This window comes from Lissotriton vulgaris, chromosome 8, assembly GCF_964263255.1.
Source record: "Lissotriton vulgaris chromosome 8, aLisVul1.2, whole genome shotgun sequence".
Classification (NCBI taxonomy): Eukaryota; Metazoa; Chordata; class Amphibia; order Caudata; family Salamandridae; genus Lissotriton; species Lissotriton vulgaris.
This window is the reverse complement of record NC_141696.1, coordinates 415,593,775-415,616,090: the sequence shown is the minus strand read 5'-3', so window position 1 is coordinate 415,616,090 and position 22,316 is coordinate 415,593,775. Positions and strand designations below refer to the sequence as shown.

At 45.2% G+C, this 22,316-nt stretch overlaps 2 protein-coding genes across 2 annotated transcripts in view; one reads left to right on the top strand and one right to left on the bottom strand.

The window, feature by feature from the left end:
* The window catches only part of GABRB3 (gamma-aminobutyric acid type A receptor subunit beta3), a 1,175,948-nt gene that overhangs the window by 9,579 nt on the left and 1,144,053 nt on the right, over positions 1 to 22,316 (top strand). The window lies entirely within an intron of this gene.
* The window catches only part of GABRA5 (gamma-aminobutyric acid type A receptor subunit alpha5), a 552,901-nt gene that overhangs the window by 186,281 nt on the left and 344,304 nt on the right, over positions 1 to 22,316 (bottom strand). Inside the window, exon 7 of the mRNA XM_086934182.1 lies at positions 3,395 to 3,538. Within this exon, the coding sequence (XP_086790308.1) occupies positions 3,395 to 3,538 (144 nt within the window). The remainder of the gene's footprint in view (positions 1 to 3,394; positions 3,539 to 22,316) is intronic.

Genomic DNA, 22,316 nt, shown 5'->3' with positions numbered 1-22,316 from the left:
CTGTACCCTTCCAGCAATAGACCCTCAGGCACTGACCCATTGAAACCACAACAGCTATCTCCTCGGAAGGCATGCTGTCCTCATAAAGGTCAGTATGTGCACCCTTCGCAATAATACTATTTTATAGTACTATACATTGGCGTAGCAAAAGGGGGTGGGGGCACGAGTTTTGGGGGTGGCAGCCTCCTCCCCCTCTCTTACTTGTAGGAGCCACAGGGCACCGAACGCAGGAAACGCCAGCACCACCCCCACCCCTACTCCTACATGTGGCCGCAGCGGAACAGCAAACACAGGGGCCGCCACTGTCGGCAAAAGATTTAGCTTCATAACTGAGACTTTACTTGTTGGCAGCACAAAACAATGGAAGGTTTGAATGTTCAAGGATTGTGAACTCCTCTTTTACACTACTACTATGAAATAATGAACACTACTGTTGTGCACCCACTGCAGGATTCCTAACAGTAACTGAAAATCAACAATGAAGACGTCAGCACTGCAGAGATCACAGACACAAACAATGTACACTTAGCAGCAGTGTAAACCATTCACACAGAACTAAGAATCAGCACAGGCAAGGCAAAAATGCTGGCCACAAACACAATCCACACACAAATGCACCAAACAAGCAAGGTACAGAGGGCAGAGTTGTGACTGCCTTCATTCACAGAGAACAAGTAGGGCGTGGATAACAAATGACAATCTTCTAATCTCAAACACACAAAACAGTGATACACAGCAGCAATCTGTCGTCCACAGTCCTCCATACATACAGTACTGCATGAGAAGCAGTATCCCTCAAAACCACAGAAACAAAAATATGCAACAAAAGACAAGCCTCCCTTACACACAGAACAAGTACAGTACATGCAGCAGGGTAAGCTACAATCACAAAAGCAGACAAGGTAAATCATGGTTAGCATCAGTACCCGTTTCCCACAAGCACAGAGGTACATACAGCACATGCTGCATCAGTGAAAGGTGTGCATAAACACACACAGAAACAATATAAATAGAAAAGGCAACAATAATACAAGCTTTTTCAATTGCAGCTGCAGAAAATATCTTCAGGCTTATCAGTGCAAAGGTAGTGAGGGCGAAATCTACTATGAGTATGCAGAGATTTATCACCAGAACTCCACCTAAAGACACCAGAGACAGTCAGAGCACAGCAAGCAATCTAGAGTGAAGCCATGGTTGCTCTTTCATAAGTGCTTTCACTGCATTTGTCCAGAGATGGCTACTCTAAAGGAACACTGACCACAGCGTCATCACCATCTATAATGGAGAGGTGTGGTGCAGCGTCCCGGGCAGCTGACTTCAGAGCAAGGGGCTCACGGTTTGATCGCCGGCTCCCGCGGCAGATCAGCTCAGCACCATGTGACTCTGGGCAATAGCTCACTTAATTTCCACAATGGCCCCCAGCGCCTTGAGACCTGTAAGGGTGAATAGTTTGCGCTTTACAAATACCGTATTTATGATTTACGATAATGGGTGGTAATAGAGGGTGTCTTGTTAACATCTTCTCTTCCACTGGTCTCTTAAGTTCACCCCTGGAGTTCTTCTCATCAGTGCTAAATGGAGGTGTGAGGGAGAGGAGATTAGAGGTGATGCATCTAAGGAGTCATATTTGTGGCAATGTGGGGACGGAAAAAGGCAATGGCAGCAGCTTTTTGCATCTGGAAAATGAGAAAAAGCCAATGTTGCAGCACAGTAAGCAGCCCAGCCCGTCCATGTTGAAGGGCAGCTCTGGTGCCTTACACTTTGGTGAGTTCAACTATTACATAATTTGCGGTCATTGCTGATCATCACATACCATAACACACAGGCCCCATCTATGACGGGGAACATCCTTCACAACGAGGTCAAAACACCGCGTTGCCATTACGACGCGCCTTTTACAATGCAAGTCGTTACCACGACTTGCGCTGGAGGGCGCTCTAGAATAAGGAATAGTAGATTTACTATTCCAACACCTTCCCTACTGTATGTAGGCTGGAGTTGGAATAGTATATCTTACTATTCCTAAGTCCAGCACCCTACAGCGCAAGTCGTGGTAACGACTTGCGTTGTAAAAGAAGCGTTGTGATGTACCGTGATCATTTTGATCACGTTGTAACATCATACAACCTCTATGACTATGGAATCTGTCTATGCACACTGGTGAAGCACTGCACATTGAGGCAGTGCAACTGCATCTTTTTTACATTTGAATCAGTATTACAACAACAAGGAGGGACAGGTTAAGGACAATATTTACCGGGGTCCAATGTACGTGTCCTACTAAACTAGATACCAATAGAATGTACAGAGTTCCCCAAAAGAAGGGTAATAGGTTAAGGGAGTGACTCTCTCATTGAAAGTTGTTTGGTAGTTTAACAGGGAATAAAGGTAATCCCTTAACGGAACTAAGGATGCCTCACACAACTAAAAGGCTGGACGACTGTTGTCATCCTACTTGATGATTGTATTGTATCATCATTGGCCTCCTGCTCCAGCGACAGGCTGGCGGTGCAATGCCTGGCGGGTAGCACAGAGTGCTACTCTTTGGTGGAGTTCTTTTGTTCCTGGCCAATAGATGCGTGTGTGTGAGGGGCCTAAAAGGTGAAGTAGTGAGCGTGAATGGAAAGTTAAAAGAGGTCAGTAGAGTCCACTTGAGATTACTTTATTCATGTGTCTCACTGCCTAGTTAAAATTGATGAAGGGAGGGGTGATTTGGCCTCGTTCAACCCTCGCCTATGGTGCAGTCAACATGTTACATGCCTCTGAGGCAATTCTTCAGGACCTAAATATGCTCATCAACTAGAAAGATAATTCTAACAATTTGAAAGAAGTTTCGCATACAACCTGCGTGGTGGATGTACCAAGGCAGGGAGGAGTCCTGCGTAGGTTCCCGCCCCCTGATCCCTGGTAGATGGTCCCCACAGACTGTCCTTGTGGGGCCTGAGCTGTTTAGGTAGTTACCTGGTTGGCTCGAGGCACTAGGCTTGTAAGCACCTACCCCTACCACGGCGGCGAGATCGCAGGACAGCCGGTGGATCGGTTAGAGGCTGAGCTGCTTATGAAAGCCGGCTTCCGCGGGCGCCATGAGTGGGCGTGGTCGTGATTTGAATCAGTATACCTGATGCATAATAAAGTGCCATTTAGGCCTTGTAAGTTTCTGAGGTGAAATAGTTGTTATGCACATATTTCTTTTCTTCTGCACAAATCATGTTTGAGAAAAGCCAAATGTCGCCCACATTGCCTAGATAAGTCATCATACATGGTAAAATGAAAAAAGGAGTCAGCAGTGTCCTGTGATGGTCTTTTTTGTAAAGAAGGTGTGAGCACTGATCACTATTAAATAAATTATAAAAGCAGCTCCATAGCAGCAAAACATGCACGTAATATATCTAACCTGTGCTCGTGCTGATGTTTTCGGTTCCCACGGTGTTCCCAATCAAATGGTACTGGTTGAGCCTGGAGCCATCTTCCGCCACAACAACTGATTTGTGTGTCTTATTTGTCCATTCATACATTAATTCCGAGTTTGGGTAAGCATCTGAAAGACAAAGTGTAAGAAGTATAAAACAACCTGTAATTGTAGAAAATAATTTCTGATGATCTATTAGTTTAAACAGTGCTGAGCAGAAAAGGTATGCAGTGCTATCTAAAATGTACGATGAAGAAAGCAGCATAGAACGTTACGATTTGTATGTCTCCCATGATATTATCTTTAATTTGTGTGGGTTTTTCATATCCAGCTACAGTTAGAAGATTACTTTTTTGATTCCGGTTTTTGTGGAAACAAGTTTCCGGGGTTCATGCTACCCGTGTCCACCAGCCATCATCATAGCTTTATCCGATTATTGTAAAAGACCATGAAAGCAATAAAATATGCAGTCAGTACAATTATACATATAAAAGCAGATAAAACCCCCCGACTGAATAGTTAATCCAATAAGGTATGCTTACATAAAAATGATTAATGGAAAATTAAAATAGTAGTTTTTCCCTGGGCTGGTTTTATGAAAAAAACACACACTAGAGCAGGCCAAGGCGAATTAAGATGCTGAAGAAATTGCAGTGCAGATTTACATAAGAGAAAACCAGATCTTCTTAACATAGGAATTAGAATTCTTTTAGTATACACAGCATACATTTTACAGAAAAAGGTAAACTGCAGTAACGTTTGAGTAGAATATTCATCACATGGGAAGGTCATGATAGTAGAGCTGTCAAACTGGCCTAGAGGGAAGCAGAAATAACTTCAAATAATTCCAAATCTAAACTTAGTAAAATACAATCTCAGGTGGAATGCACTCATGTCCGTTGAGGTTATCAAGGATAGCTCTAGGTTTTGGGCCATCATTAATGCGCCTTTTTTCTCGGGTATGGAGAATGACAGTATGGAAACTAATATCACAGAAACTCAATGGTTAGACCATTTTGAGACCATATATGGATTATGTGAGGGCTCAGAGTCTCTTCCGCCCCTAGAAACATATGGAGATTCTTCAGGTTTAGTTTTCTTAGAGAAGGATATTGAAATAGCTATTAAAGAGACCTCCACTAATAAAGCTCCTGGACCAGACTGTGTTCCTTCAGATTTGTATAAATGTGACCCTAAACTGTGGGCAAAGATTCTGGCGAATGTGTTCAATGCTGTAGTGGCTCATGGGGCTTCTGCGTCTTGGTCTAGGTCTGTAATCATCCTGATATTTAAAAAAGGCCATAGAGGTAACTCACGTCACTACAGACCAATTTCACTGATTGATTCTGTACTTAAGATTTTAGGGAAAGTGATTTTGGCTAAGGTCACTGATTGGGGTTAATGAAAACGGGGTTTTATCTAATTTAAAATATGGCTTTAGAAAAGGGAGATGTGCTATGGACCAATGCTTTAACCTACATTTATTAATAAGCAAATACACGGTAGCCAAGGAGGGTTCCCAGTATATGGGATTTATGGACCTCACATCAGCATTCGATCTGGTTAACAAATCGAAGCTATGGTGCATTTTACTTGAATTGGGCATTGATCCAAGTCTGGTATATTTTTTGGCAGACTTGTACCAGGATTCGTCGGCTGCAGTCAGGGTAACTCAGGATGGCAATTGTACAAGACCATTTAAATCTTGCAGAGGTGTGCGACAGGGTTGTATCCTGGCCCCTCTGCTTTTTATCCTTTATATAAATGATTTAGATAAAACACTGGCCCAGGCAAGTTTGGATACTCCGGGTGTAGGGACACTTTCCATCCCAGTTCTCCTATACCCGGATGAGCTGTTTCATTATCCCGAACTGCCGCGGGTCTCCAGAGGCTTTTGGATGCCTTTGGGGGTTTTATGTGTTCTCTGAATCTAATAGTGAATATTGTAAGTCTCATGTTATGATTGTGGGGCATAGAACTAGAAAGATTAAATCTTTTACCTGTAATGGAGTTGTGGTGTCCAGAGTACCCTCTTTTACTTATTTGGGTGTACTCTTACTTATTTGTAAGAGTACTTACTTATTTATATTTTACTCTTTACTTATTTGGGTGTACGAGAGAGGCTCATGGGTCCCCAATATACATTTTTTTAAATGCTGTAGTTAGATCTATCTCAGCATTAATGAGGATTGCACGGCGTCTAGAAGCTAGGCCCTTTGAAGCCATTATTTCCATCTATAGAGCAAAATGCCTGGCCATTGCTATGTATGGTGCGTCAATTTGGGGCTATAAACAAGTGGAAGGGGTGCAGTTGGCTGAAAATAGTTTTTTACGCACCCTCCTGTCTGTTCCCCAATCAACGCCAACCTTTGCTATCCATCATGAATTGGGTCTGGGTTATGTGACTGACTTACTGAAAGTAGCACCCTTGGTCTGTTGGCTTAAAACTTGGCTTAACCCTGACATAACATTGAATCATTCAATCCTACGGGACTGTGTTTCATTGGATAAGGCTACAAGTATTCAATGGCTGTCATATGTAAAATCTATGATTAACAAGTTGGGACGGCCAGACCTTTATCATAACCCGGAGGGGATTAGAAAAGTTGATGTGAAGTGGGTTAAGACCCAATTTTTTAACTTAAAGATGATGGAACGGGAGGATCAGGAGCTTCAAAAACCTTTGGTTAGGGCTCATTATTTGATAAATACCTGTCCATTGATTGAGCCCTATTTAGAGATCGTGACCAATCACTTCCATTGGTGGCTCCTGACTAGGTTTCGACTGAACATGATTCACTTTATTTTGGGGGATAGCATAGGGAGTGTAAACCAGAAGACGCCGGCCCATGTAAGTGTGATAATTTTTCATCACAGGACATCTTGCACTTTATGTTCTTTTGTGGCCTACTGATATCCAGAGGAAGTTCATAGTTCCGCTCCTGAGGGGAAAAGGGTTCTTGCAGGCAAGACCAGCACTACAGTATCTTTAACTATTAGATGAACCTTGGATTATGTATGGTGTTGATAGTTGTCTTGCTGCTGCTGTGCGCCTTAAGAAGAAAAGATTTATTACACTTGATGTTATATGAATTGTTGAGTTTTAGATATTTTTATTGAAATTGCTCTTATCTTTTTTACATGGATTATTGACTTGATACTGAGGTATTTTATTGTGTAACGTCCATATGCACATACTAAATGTTATTCGTTTTTAGTTGTTTTGTTTGTATGTAGTTTTTATGATTTTAACTAATCGAATAAAAGTTTTTTTGACTGACTGACTGGCAATCTCAGGTGTTAGCCACTATATCCAAATTCGGTTCCACTCCCACATTTGTGCAAATCATAGGGTGCTCTAAATTTGTGTTCTTGGTTAGTTCCACAGCTCTCCTGGCTTCCCGCCTTAAAAGTAAAGAAGTTGCTTTAATTCATCCTCTGTCATTGCTGTTTAGGTCCCAGGGATTCGAACAAATTGAAGGCCTGCCCGGCTTATTGGTTGTTAGCTGTTTTAGGCAAGCCAAGGAATCCGAGATCCTAGATCACAAGATTGGCAATCCTCATTGATTTCCCTGATAAATATGTCTTGGGGATTACACCTATTGCAGCATTAAACAAACAAAGAGGCAAAGTTAATAGAATCTTTTACATACGCAAAGCCCAGCGCCCCGTGAAAAGCTTAGTAGGGCAACTAACTGGTAAACCCAAAACATGTTTGCAGACATTATTCTCCTATGTCTGCAGGAATCTTACGTTCTTATACCCCTACACCCCTGAACCATAGGTTGGAACAGGCATACCTTTCTTTTTGTACACCTGTAAAAGTGCGCTAATCTTATTCCTTCCATAGACACTCCAAGTTAAATCGGAAGCCAATAGCATTTGTGAATCTCGGTTCGCATTTCGATAGGCAAGGAGGGCAAGACCCTTGTTCATCAAAGGTTACACTTAAATAGGTAAATTCATGAGTTCCAGATAAGGGCACATAATTTCTTGCTAGACTAAGGAACTTGAGATTCTTAGGTCCACATGCCATAACAAATGTTTTAGTTAAGTTGGTTTCAAGATTTAGTTTGCCTATAAAGTCAACAAACATATCCAGTAGAAGTTTGAGCATATTAGAGGTTCCGATCAGTAAGACAGCATCATCTGCATAGAGTAATACATGAACATACTTACTCTTAACCATGGGTATATCCTTGCCCACCCTAATGAGGTTGGCCTCAAGCTCATTATGGTATAGCAAAAATAGAACAGAGCAGGTACACACCCCGTCTCGCCCCCAGGGATAGTCTAGTGGGATTCACTGCTCAATGCATATTTGTCTGAGGCTTCAAGATCACTGCGAAGGGCATGCAAAATAACAACAGTCTTGTTCGACCTCAAAACTCTCCAGGATTTCCCACAATTTGTATCTCACCACACTATTGAAGACAGAGTAAAGGTCCTTGACTGCTAGGCAGATTGAACTGCGCACGGCACATGTATATTTACTACACAGTGCCAATAATGAGGAAATACAGAAGCACAGGCAACATTTATAAAGTTGGTAAGAAAATTTGACCATAATTCTAGGTTGGTTTTTTACAGGTCTCCATAGGAACCCCATACGGACCAGGGGCCTGATTAGCAGGGCTATCACATATGGCCTCAGCAACCTTAACCAGAGAGAAAACTAGGTCAATGGGATATAAGATGGTAGCACAGTCAGTCACCACTGATACACTTCTTGATTACTTATATATTTTATAAAAGTGTTAACCCACTGATCCGAGGTTATATTAGTACAAATTCTATTTCAACTGCAGGTAGACAAATTATTACCATTAACTGCTTGCCAAAACAAACAGGTATTTTGGAATTTGCACACAGAGACCAATTTGCATTTCCTGTTTGCTCTTCTGCAATACCTGCTTGTAGGGCCTATGACAATCACCAACCATGCAGCTATGTTTGAGATTAGCATGTAACACTTCCCTGATTCATTTATTAGCTAGCATGCAGGAACCTTCAACGCATGCTGTTTGTGTATGCCCTCTAGGCCTCTGTGATCTCATTAGTGCTTCCCTGGTTACAGATCCCAATCTAACAGAGACCTGGGTTTCGCTTGGAGACTTCCAGGTACAAGTAAGACAGCATATTGTCAGGGCCAAATGGTTTCCATAAAAGCTCACCCATGTTAACTAAGCACCACACTAATCGTGTCCCCTGATCCTTGGTAGATAGAGTTCCAGGGGCACCCTCTACACTCTTTGGGCATTCAACTTGTCCCTGTACAGTGATGATTAGAGGGTTATGTTCACTAAATGCAGAGTAATCTATTGATCCGTAAATGATCACATTCAATATGGACCTAGAGCTAAAAATGTAATCAAGGGTTGTAGCTTGCCCTCTCCCCTAGTCAGGTGAAAGCCATAAAGTGTGAGGGACTCACCACTCCCATAGCATTACAGAGATCACAATCTTTCAGATGGGAATAAAGCACATGCCCTCTTTGGTCCATTCCTTAAACAGACCCTTCTATTCAGGTGGGTTCGAACAGGTTAGGCCCATGCCCCAGGGGTTTATTCCCAAGTAGTTTTGCATCAAATTCTCCCCCCACTATTAAATTAATTCCCTTTCCCTTCTCAGCATATTTACAATCAAGTTCCGCCTATTAACTCAACAGAGCTACAATATTGAGAGATAATATTCATATCAGTAAAATTGTACTTATAAAACTGAATACAAATAACACTAACATTTCTTGGCCAGCACAATTTAAAAGCTTGGATCAAGCTGCACTTATGTGAAATAGGGGAGATGGTACAAGGCAGACTTATCCTAAACCAGGCGGTAAGCCCAGCCTGGGCCTGTCCGGCTTCCCCACGGGTTGCAGGGACAGAATATCAGGAGAAGCCATCACAGAAAATATCAGGTGTTGCCCAAGTTTTCCGCATTAAAATTATTTCATACAGCTTGATATATATTACCAAATGTTTCATCCCTGGTTTAACTTATAGGCTAGCTATGTTCCAGCTGAATATTTTGATTACACTAGATGCAGCTGCTACCACCAGCACAGGACTGTTTGTGGTAACTACCCCAGTGGATTTACTTATATTGGATATACTAACAGTAGTCAAAGTAAAGGGTCGAGGTTGACACCTCGATCCACCCTCCTCTTGTCAATCATTATCAGGCAGATCAAACAGCACTGAGTACCTTTTAGGTTCAGGTAATGCATAGCTTTAAAGGCCGGAAGCCTGCATGGCTTCAAGCCCCTCTGGTGCATCCAACAAAGCCTCCCTAAGGTATCAGTAAAAATAAACCAGCGATAAAGCCCTAACCCCAGATGCCGAGGTGGAACTACAAAAAGGGGCCTGCAGGAAGTCACTAGTAATAGATGGATTATTAAAATTGTAAACAATGCAATCCTTGGCCACAAGACCCACCCAATATACTCCTCTTGCAGAAAGATTAAAAACATACCCTGGCACCTAACGTGGGTATGAAGGCAATGTATGGCCTTAGTAATTAGCCGCGGTGTCATCTATGTCACATGCAGGCCTAGGCTAGGAACATTCGTCGGAATCACGACATACGGACAGGCAGCATGTGGCCGATGGCAGGTAATTGTCCTACTGCCCTCTCCCTTTAAAGCATCGCGTGGTGCCCTACTAGAGTCCCTTACATACGCTGCTGAATTGTTTCTACAGTAATCCCTAACATGTACTACTGGATTGACATGCCCACAGAACCTGTGGTAGCATCATCTTTAGGGAGAGGGAAGGGAGCGGGCATTCCCTTAGTAGAAGTTACAGTACAGATCCCGTGCTCCTGCAGTCTCAGAGCCACAGAGGCATTAGACACAGAGGACTGGACAACAGCTGAATTCACAACAGTGGGGCAGATTTACAAATCCCTTGTGACACTTTTGCACCGCAGTTGCGTCACTTTTTGTGATGCAGCAGCAGCAGCATAAGCAATGAGCGAGGTTGCTGCCCATTTACAATGTGACGCATCTAGAGAGATGCGTCACCTTGTAAAGCCCTGTGCCACATTATACCTGCGTCACGTATACTGTATGCAGGATAGGCGTTCTCATGCAGGAAAGGCTTGTAGAAGTGATGCAGTGAAATCTACAAGATTTCACTGCACTACTTCTAGGACGCCACTGCGTTAAACCCTATACCTGCTTGGAGCCGGTGTAAGGAGTGATGCAGTGTATTGGAAATAGGCCTCCTGTGCATTGCTGGATTTGTGTTGTGCTTGTGACACGACTCCAGCAATGCGTGACTTTTGCACCAACAGATGCGTCAGAATTTCGGACACATCTGTCAATCCTTGCGCCATGGTGCGTCGTATTGTAAATACGGCAAATCCATGGTGGCACAAGGGTTTCACATGGAGGTGCGGGGAAACTTCTTTCTTGTAAATCTGCCCCAGTATGTATGGTGCCACCCCCACAACTACTGGCTAGAGTACATAAGAGCTAATCTGTGTTCAATGGATTCCAGCTGCTTAATTATCAGACTTAGATAGTCTCCCAGACTGTCCTTGAGCTGTTGACATAACTCTGAGATTAAATAAATCTTAATTGTGTCTAAATTGTCCAGAGGCCCAACAGGGGCTGATGGACTAATCTGAGGAGGGCAGACCCCTGGAACTACTCTCTAAGGGTTTGGGATTTTTGGGGTTGTCTCCATGCTTTGGTTGCTTTGCCACAGATTCTGGGGTTGGAGATGACAACACAGGGTTAGTTGTGGCAGACCTGGACTTCATATGAGCCTTAGATGAAACCACAGTGATGCTGGGACTAGCCGCTGACCCCACGGCAATGGTGGAAGCAGGTGTCCACCTGCAATCCAAGGTTAGCATGAGGCGCCTCTCTGCCACCTGAATATCCTTGTCTAAAACCCCCACTGCCCGCCTGAAAAAGCCATCCAGGTTGGTCGTAGTTTTAGCACAATTCGGTCACGGCCCTTCTAACTTTCCTTTCACCATAATGCTACAAGTACCAAGAAATTAGGACCATGATCCAGGTGCAATAAGTCTAGGTTCCAGAAATCAGGCAATCTACCTATTAGAAAACCCAATGTGAGTCGTGTAAATAACCATAAATACATCAGAGTGAGAGAGATCACTTACTATCACTAATGCCTCAGATTCCCAGCCCAACATCAACGAGGGTGGACCCGGCCCCCTTCAGGCTCGGACGGGCGCAGATGGACTGGGTCTTGGCCTGGGGTACACCTGGGCAAATGGCCAGGTGCATCCTGTCAAGTCAAGTCAAGTCAGAAATTTATATAGCGCGCTACATACCCAGAGGGTCTCAAGGCGCTTGAGGAAGGGATGGGAATTACTTGTCGAATATCCAGGTTTTAAGTTGCTTTCTGAATGTTAGGTGGTTCTGAGTGAGGCGTAGGTGAGTGGGGAGTGAGTTCCAGGTTTTAGCTGCGAGGTAGGAGAAGGATCTACCTCCCATGGTGGTTTTATTGATGCGAGGAATGGTAGCAAGGGCTTGGTTGGAAGATCGTAGCTGGCGAGGGGGGGTGTAGAAGGAAAGTCGTTTGTTGAGGCATTCGGGTCCAAGTCGTAGAGTGCTTTGTGAGCGTGGGTTAGGAGGCGGAAAGTAATCCTCTTATTGACGGGGAGCCAGTGGAGGTTTTTCAGATGGCTGAAGATATGGTCTTTGCGCGGGATGTCTAGTATGAGTCTGGCTGATGCGTTCTGGATGCGTTGGAGTTTTTTCTGGATTTTTGCGGTGATACCGGCGTATAGGGTGTTTCCGTAGTCCAGGCGACTTGTGACCAGTGCATGGGTAACTGTTTTTCTGGTTTCAGTGGGGATCCAGCGAAATGTTTTTTTGAGCATGCGGAGGATGTTGAAGCATGAAGATGAGACTGCGTTGACTTGTCTGTTCATAGAGAGTGATGAGTCCAGGATGATGCCCAGGTTCCGTGCGTGGTCCGTCGGGATGGGTGCTTTTCCAAGGGCCTCTGGCCACCAAGAGTCGTCCCAGGCGGAGGGGGAGGTGCCTAAGATAAGGACTTCTGTTTTGTCTGAGTTCAGTTTCAGACGGCTGTGCTTCATCCACTCTGCTACTTCTTTCATACCTTCATGTAGGTTGGTTTTGGCGGTGTTGGGGTCTTTGGTGAGTGATAGGATCAGTTGGGTGTCATCTGCGTAGGAGATGATGTTGAGGTTGTGTTGGCGAGCGATGGTCGCGAGGGGGCTCATGTATACGTTGAAGAGGGTGGGGCTGAGTGAGGAACCTTGGGGTACGCCGCAGATGACTTCAGTGGCCTCGGACTTGAATGGTGGGAGGCGGACTCTCTGGGTTCTACCGGTGAGGAATGAGGTGATCCATTCCAGTGCTTTTCCTTGGATTCTGATGTTTTTGAGGCGCTGTAGAAGAGTTCTATGGCAGACTGTGTCAAAGGCTGCGGATAGGTCTAGGAGGATGAGGGCGACTGTGTCTCCATTGTCCAGTAGAGTTCGGATGTCGTCTGTTGCTGCGATGAGGGCGGTCTCCGTGCTGTGTTTGGCTCGGAAGCCGGACTGTGAGGAGTCGAGGGATTTGTTGCTTTCGAGGAAGGCGGCGAGCTGGTTATTGACGGCTTTCTCGATGACTTTGGCCGGGAATGGAAGGAGCGAGATGGGGCGGCAGTTTTTGAGTTTGGTGGGGTCCGCTGTGGGTTTTTTCAGAAGGGCGCTGAGTTCGGCGTGTTTCCAGCTTTCTGGGAAGGTGGCGGAGTTGAGGGAGCAGTTGATGACGTCTCGGAGGTGTGGTGCTATGATGGAGTCTGCTTTGTTGAAGATGTGGTGAGGGCATGGGTCTGTGGGGGATCCTGAGTGGATGGAGTTCATCAGGCGGATGGTGTCCTCGGTGGAGATTGTGTTCCAGTCGTTAAGGATGTTTGAGGGGGGTGAAGGTCCTGCAGAAGGTTGGGTGGGTTGGTCTCCGGGTCGGTTGTCGAAGCTGTTGTGGATGTCTGCGATTTTGTTGTGGAAGAAGGAAGCTAGGGAGTCGCAGAGGGCTTGGGAAGGGGTGATGTTGTTGGAGTTGGCTGATGGGTTGGTGAATTCTTTGACGATGTTGAATAGTTCCTTGCTGTTGTGGGCGTTGTTGTCTAGTCGGTCTTTGAATGCAGCTTTCTTGGCAGTCCGGATCAATTGGTGGTGTATGCGGGTGGCGTTTTTGAAGGCGTCCCTGGTGCTGGTGTTTAGGTCTTTTTTCCAGGCCTTCTCGAGGGAGCGGCAGAGTTTCTTCGTTTTCTTAAGATCATCGTTGAACCAGGAGGCGTTTTTGCTGCCAAGTTTGATTTGACGTTTTTTCGGCGGTGCTAGGATGTCGGCGCTGTTGGATAGCCATTGGGTGAGGTTAATCGCTGCTTGGTCGGGGTTTGAGGAGTGGGCAGGGGGGTTTTGAAGAAGCGATGAGGAGATCTGGTCGATGGTGATTTTGTTCCAGTTTCTTCGTAGAGTAGGTTGGGTTTGGTTGCGAGTGGTGGTTTTATTGTAGGAAAAGTGTACGCAGCTGTGGTCCGTCCACTGGAGGGTAGTGGTGTGACTGAAGGAGACATGTTTGCTGGAGGTAAAGATGGGGTCAAGTGTGTGACCTGCGATGTGGGTGGGCGTAGAGACAAGTTGTTTGAGTCCGAGGTTGGCGAGATTGTCCCGAAGGGAGGTGGTGTTGCTGTTGTTGCTCTTTTCCAAGTGAAAGTTGAGGTCTCCTAGTAGGATGTATTCCTCGGAGGGGAGAGCGTGTGGGGTGATGAAGTCAGTGATAACGTCGCTGAATTTTGCACGGGGTCCTGGAGGCCTGTATAGGAGGGTGCCTCTGAGTGTGGTCTTGGGGTCGGTGTGGATCTGGAAGTGAAGGTGTTCGGCACTAGCGAGGTTGACGTCTGAGCTGGTTGAGATGCGGATGGAGTTCTTATGGACGATAGCGATGCCTCCTCCTGTTTGGTCGGTGCGATCCTTACGGATGATCTTGTATCCTTCCGGGATGGCAATGGTGATGTCAGGGGCTGATGAGGCGTTCATCCATGTTTCTGTCAGGAAGGCGACGTCGGGAGAGATGGTGTCTAGTAGATGCCAAAGTTCGATGGCGTGTCTGTGGACTGAGCGGGTGTTGAGCAGGATGCATTTTAGGTGGTTGGAGTCAGATATCTGATTTGTGTCCGTGGATGAGGAGTTGATGTTGCTGACGTCGAACTTGCAGGATTTGCAGGAGAAGGGACCATGGGTGTGTCCAGGAGTGGCTTGGACGCAGTGGGGGAGTCGGCCGGGGTTAAGGGCTAGGAGGGTGGTGGCATCGTATGTAATGCGGGGGAGTTGGGTGGTGCGAGGACCAGGGGGTCTGGCGCTGGGCGCGGTCCAGGCGCGGACGGGCGTAGACGGGCTTACCTTTGGCGCACCTTCGGCGCGACTGGGGCGCGATCGCTGCGCGTGAACGCTGCGCGAGAATGCATCTGTCATATATGGGTAGTGGGAAGGGGAGGGGCGAGGGAGGATCCGATGGGAGGCGGTTGCGTGGTGGAGGGGGCGGTCTCAGGGCAACAACAACAACACAGCAAATGGCGGCGGAAATAACACGCAAGCAGACCGAGTTTGAGGAAACTTGGAGCGTAATTGATTAAACACGATCCCAACAGTGAACAAATGCAGCTTTCATGCACAAGGGTTAAAAAACATGAATCTTTGCAGGTACAGTTGCGCACAATCAGGCAGGCACGTTCGAGCGCTAAGCGAGGGCAGCAGCGCTATGTAATGTAAATGTGAAAGTGAGGAGAGCAGCATTAGGAAGGCTCAGCAGCGCAATGACAACGATACCAGGCAGCTCTGGGTAGGAGTCAGCGAGGGCAGGAGGGAGCGACCGTTCTCAACCAGGTCGAGGCGGTCACAGCGCTATGGTGGACAGGGGTGAGCCTAAATACAAAGTGGGAGGGAGGATCCGATGGGAGGCGGTTGCGTGGTGGAGGGGGCGGTCTCAGTGCAACAACAACAACACAGCAAATGGCGGCGGAAATAACACGCAAGCAGACCGAGTTTGAGGAAACTTGGAGCGTAATTGATTAAACATGATCCCAACAGTGAACAAATGCAGCTTTCATGCACAAGGGTTAAAAAACATGAATCTTTGCAGGTACAGTTGCGCACAATCAGGCAGGCACGTTCGAGCGCTAAGCGAGGGCAGCAGCGCTATGTAATGTAAATGTGAAAGTGAGGAGAGCAGCGTTAGGAAGGCTCAGCAGCGCAATGACAACGATACCAGGCAGCTCTGGGTAGGAGTCAGCGAGGGCAGGAGGGAGCGACCGTTCTCAACCAGGTGCATACTCCATTGTGGGTGGCCCACTTTGTCTTTCTGGGCCATGTGGAGTTAGGGCCCCACCTCCCTAGGGCTGTGGCAAGCTGGTCCTTGTGACCCATGAGTCGGACAACAAAACAAAGTCCAAATTAGCAGGAGGCCTTCTCAGCTTTCTGGGCCACGTAACGTTGGAGCCCTGCCTCCCTAGGACTGCTGCTCGTTGGTCCTGGTGGGCTGCGAGTTAGAGAGCAAAAGAACATCTGATGCTGCGGGAGGCCCACTGTGCTTTTCTGGGCCACAAGGGGTTACAGCCCCACCTCCCTAGGGCTGCTGCAGTCTGGTCCACGAGTCAAACATCAAAAGAAGATCTTATGCTGTAGGAGTCCCGCTGTGCTTTTCTGGGCGATGTGGTGTTAGAACCCCATTTCCCTAGGGATGTTGCAGGCTGATCCTGATGGTACGTGAGTTGGACACCAAAAGAACGTCCCATGCCGTGGGAGTCCCGCTGTGCTTTTCAGGGCCATGCAAAGTTAGATCCCCATCTCTCTGGGATGTTTCAGGCTGATCCTGGTAGTCCACAAATCAGACAACTAATGAGCGTCCAACTCTCAAAAGTGTGACAACCAAGGTTTTTTTAAAAGCATTACAATTTCAAAAGAGTTCTGTTTTTTAAAATTGTATGGGTGATTTTTAAATGTGCTTAGGGCATGGAAAGTCAAACATGTGAAACTATATATATGCCAGACAACTAGGGGACATTCATGAATATAAATTAAATGTGTCCATGTGGTGTGTACGTGTGTGTATCTGTGTGTGTCCTCACAAGTCTCTGAATGTGGTGTGTGAGTGTGTGTGTGTATGAGTGTGTGTGTGTGTGTACGTGTGAGTGTGTATGTGTATGTGCACGAGTGTGCATGTATGTGTTCACTTAAATAAATGTTTTACTGGTAGAGAACAAAGTATATCATTACAGATCCCAGGGAAATCCTTACAAGATCTGGATCATGGGGCTCTTCTAAAATCACATGCTAACCCACTATATAATTTTTTTTAAATCTCGACATATCATCAGTTAAACAATTGTCATGGTTGCAATCAAAAACGTATAAATGAGTGAAATCCGCTAGTCATAGCTAGATATGCAACCAATAAGACATTTATGACATCCTCAGTGATGTTATCAATGATCACTGATGTGGCATGACATGGAGAAAAGACTGTGGGGCATATTATCAAGAATGGCGTTAAAATTTTCACCACTTTCGCGGCAGGAATCTGCTGATAAAGTGGCAATAATGGGCTTAAAAATATGCCCTTGTGAATTCCCATAGAAGCCCAGGTTCTGGTGTGTACCTGGGCTTCGATGGGAATTCAGAAGGGCTTATTATCAAGCCCATTATCGCCACTTTAGCTGCAGTTTCCTGCCGCTAAAGCGGCGATAATTTTAACACTGTTCTTGATAATATGGCCCTTTATTTCCAGTTACATCCAACCAATGTCTTCACAAAGATTTATTTGTGATTAAATGTTACACGTTGGTACCACACCAGAGAGATTTCCTCACCGAAATTGCATTGAAAGAAAAGGATGCTGTTTCAGTGAAAGTCGAGAGGTGTTCTCACAAACATTCGATGGACATAGCACCCTACAGTTGCATGCTAAATCAGCAGAAATCCTAACATGGAGACAAAAGCTGCAATTGCAATGACAGCCCACAGAGGGCGCTCACAGCGATACAATGACAAACAGCAGCTGCACTTTTACTGACCTCTAGCAACCGACACCCCCCTACCCAGAGATATAAACCTACTAAAGATTGCAGGTCCTTTGAGAGAAAAGAGGAGTCCTCCCAGAAACGTAAGGCTGCAGTTCCACAGAAAAACACCACATGCCTTCAAAGAGCTCGACCGGAAAAGAAAGGCTGCAGTTCTATTGACAGTGAAGACACCCTCATGGATTACGCAGAGATGAAGGTTGAAATCCCTTCTTCACAGAGACTGCATTACACCCGAAGGCTGCAGAATAAATGTTCTTCCAGTCAGAAATTGCAAAGAGACTAAATTATGATGTTAGAGCCTGTGATGGCAAACATATGTCCCCACAGAGACTGAATGGAGCTAAAAAACGGGATTTCCGATGGTAGCTAACAAAGACTCTCATAAAAATCCCATTGCAGTCGCACGCTGCACTTTTTAAAACAGCATGTTGACGTCCTCACTAACATTAAATGGTGTCGAATGGCTACCATTCCAGTAATAGCAAACACATGCATTTGCAGAGAGAACATAGAATTAAGTGCCAGTGTCTCATTCAAGTTTTGTTTTATTTATGATTACAGAACTCCGAAGAGGTCCATATAAAATCACAAGAATACATAAATATAAATAAGATAAGAATCAAATTTGCAATTGACCACACACAATAAAATATTGCACCCCATCAGGGGATCTCACAACAATAAATGGTATCAAAATATTTTCATTTGATAAAATTCCATATAACGGCAGCATAATATACAAAGTAAAATATGAAGTGACTTATAAAGTGACTTTCATGCCATCAGTGCAGGGGATTAATAAGTGTATATATAAAGAGAATAAATTTAAATACCACAAAAAAATCAAACATTACAAATGACTAATAGAAAGAAGATAAAAATCGCCCACATAAAAAGAGCCTCTACAACCCACATAGTTACACACTTTAAAATAATTTTTAAAAACACTTACAACAATTAAAAATTCCATTACAAAATATTTTATTAGTAGGATCATAAAGTGATTTTAATCCTGCTGAGGTTGAGAGAATAGATAACTGTAAACATATTCGCCTCAGCCATTTCCGCTGATATAATAACAAAGCAGCACAAATTAATAATACATGGTTAATATCTTGAAGACCTTTTTTGCACAGAGTACAAACACCTGATGAACCACATCATTTAGTCAGGAGGGGATTTAAAGGAAGCATTCCTTGCCTCAACAGTATCCAAAAGTGGCGCACTCTTTGCAGCATGTTCCACGAAATAAAAGCCCGTGCTTTGTTTGTCAAACAGAAAATAATAGCCAGATGGTACCCCTTCTATGCAGGCCTCCGTGTCCATACAAAAACCTAATGGCCAGATTGCCTGTTTCAAAGTAGCTTTTAATTGGTGCGGTCTCATAGTAAAAACCGTCTCATTCCAAAGAATTGGTGTAATGTGTCACGAAGCAGATATCGCATGTGGAAAAAGTATAATTAAATATTGAATAAATGCAGGATTACTGCCAAGAACTGTTGTCATCCTCTCTAAAAACAGCAGTCTGTTTTTGCAATTCTGACTGACTGCTCTAAACCAATCAAAACTCGTTTCTGTGCTTAGACTATTCCGTTTGACTGCCGGCACCCATTCAGAAAGATGCAGATTGTGGCTCCCTTAAGATGCCCCAGTGATAGCTCTCTGTCCACAGGTTCGTAAGAGAATCACCGTAGGGTACTGGATTTAGAATTATGTGGACAGAAAAATTCAGTTCCCCGCCTCTTGCAGTTACCTACATAGCTCAACTACGTATCATACCATACATAGCATTAATCTACATATCACACTGAATGAAGAGTGCCATCTACATAACAATAATCTGCATGAAATGATGATGAAATGATTACGCACTTGTATAGCGCACGACTACCCGTAGGCATCTCGGCGCTTGTACGAATACCGCCGAGGAACCCTTCCTGGCTTTTCCCTGTGAGGTGTCCACTCCTGGGCACCCCCAAGGTGAAGTCAGGCATCCTCAGCGTTGTTGGGGCCGTTGTGGAGATTAAGCAAGCTATTGCCCAGTGGTGCAGAGTGGGACTCATGATTAGAATAGGCACCAAGGCGAGAATTATCAGGTCCGAGGAAATTGAGCCAGAGACCCGCCGAGGCGGGAATTGAACCCTGGTCCCGCCCAGACTACTGCATCAGGGTCTGCCGCTCTAACCATTGAGCCACACTTCTCTAATGGCCATCATTATGTAAAGTACCATATTCATGTCAATACTCCACAGAACCCTTAACATGAAAAGCACCACCACTATCTAGAAAACCAGTCTCCAGGATATAAAGTACCATGTGAGACCAATGATCAACAATAGGCATAGCATATGAATCTTTTTCCCATTGCCAATAACAGACAACCCCCCGCCCCCAACATTTGAAGCACCTTTGGCATGCACATAATTCATATAGTCCCCTGCATGTAACATATCATTGGCATTCTAGTGATCAATGCATTATTCAGCTTGTAATGCATGCTTGCCAAGCCAATATTCCATATAGTCCAAAGCATATAAATCTCTACTCCCATTCCAATACTTGTCATACCCTATAGCATTTCAAGCTCTAATGACATGCTATAGACTAGACTAAATCCAGATGCATGTATAAAACATAGCCACCAGTATTTAAAACATTATTGCAACATCTGTAATCCATAATACCATAAGCATGTAAATCACAAGTGGCAAGCCAATAGTTAGCATATCCCCAGAATGTGAAGCATCATCAGCAACCCAGCAATTCACATATTGCTAAGCATTTAAGGCACCTTTCCTCTGCCTAGGCTTGGACTGGCCTATAGGGCAAACAGACAGTGTCCGATGGGCTGGTCTGAAAAGGGAAGTTTGGGCCTGTTTTTGGCCGTTTGTGGGCCTGTTTTATTGTCCTGTGGGTCGGTTTTACTCTTAATGTCCCTGATTTTATCATAAACGTTGACTGCAGCATGCACAAATACATAAATTCTCACATATCCTAGAAAACGACTCTATATCCACCCTTCGTCCTCCCACCTATCTACCCTCCCTTTCACTTATCTGTCCATTCTTTCACTCATCTATCCTTACATCCATCCTTTCACTCATCCATCCATCCATCAATCCTTTCACTCATCCATCCATCCTTTAACTCTGTCCATACATCCCTCCTTTCACTCCGTGTATCATCCAGTCGTTCACTCCAGCCTTCCATTAACCCATTCATTCATCCATCAATCCACCCACCTTCTCTTTCACTCATCCACCCTTATACTTATTAAATCATGCATATATCCATCCACCCTTTCACTCACCTATCCATCCACCATTTTACTCACAACCCATCCATCCATCCATCCATCCATCAATCAATCCATCCATTCATACATCCGTCCATCCATCCACCCTTTCACTCATCCATCCACCCTTTCACCCACCCACTCACCCATTCATCCACCTTTTCATCCAGCCATCCATCCACCCTCCCTTTCACTGATCAGTCCATTCTTTCACTCATCCATCCTTACATTATCATTTTACTCACTTATCCATCCGAGTACATCCATCCATCCTATCACTCATCTATCCACCCTTTCATCCCGTCCATCCACCCAGCCTTTCTCTCCATCCATCCACTCATCCATGCATGCATTTACTTTTTAAACTTCATCCATCATATCACTCGCTCAACCATCCATCCTTTCAACATCCATCCACCCTTTGACTCATCCATCCTTTCTCCCTTTCACTCTCTTTCACTCATCCATCCTTTCACTCATCCATCCATCCATCTATTCATCCTCCAATCCTTCAGATTTAACTATATGTCTTTGTTTGCCGAGTTGCAGACAGAAGAGGCCCATCGAGAGCCCCTCCCGTTGTAGCTGCTAAAGCGGGATTTGACGGCTCGCCTGTGTATGTATGTGTGTAAGCTAAAGGAACTCTTAATTTCATCCTCCTGCCAGCATTTGGCTCACAATATTACTCTCTATACTCACAATAATCCGGGCAACCCAGCTCCCTATACCTTCAAACACCATCCAGGGTTGTCATAAGTTACAAAGGGACGGGTCAGCCAAAGTAATCTGCAGAAGAGTTGACACTACAGAGAAGACAGTCACAGATTGGACAGACCACGAAGACCACCACATGACTGCTCTGCCACATTACTGGTCCACCACATGACTGCTTCGGCACATGAGTGCTCCGCCACATGACTTCTCCTCCACATGACTGCTCTGCCACATTACTGGTCCACCACATGACTGCTCTGGCACATGAGTGCTCCGCCACTTTACTGTAACACCACATGACTGTTCTGCCACATTACTAGTCCACCACATGACTGCTCCGTCACATGAGTGCTCCGCCACATGAATGCTCCACCACATGACCATGACTGTTCTGCCACATTCCTGGTCCACCACATGACTGCTCCGGCACAAGAGTGCTCTGCCACATGGCTGCTCAACCACTTGACTGCTCTGCCACATTACTAGTCCCCACATGACTGCTCTGGCATATGAGTGCTCCGCCACATGACTTCTCCACCACATGACTGCTCCACCACATGACTGCTCTGCCACATTACTGGTCCACCACATTACTGCTCCGGCACATGAGTGCTCCGCCACAGGACTGCTCCGCCACATGACTGCTCCGCTACATTACTTCTCCGCTACATTACTGCTCTTCCACATGACTGCTTCGCGACATGACTGCTCCATGAGGCCTTAGGCACAGCAGAGAAGCAGATGACACCTTTTGCTCAAGGCAAACATCTCGAATGCCCGTGAACATGCCTTGCCTACCATGGTAAAAAAAGCTCGGAATTTTTTG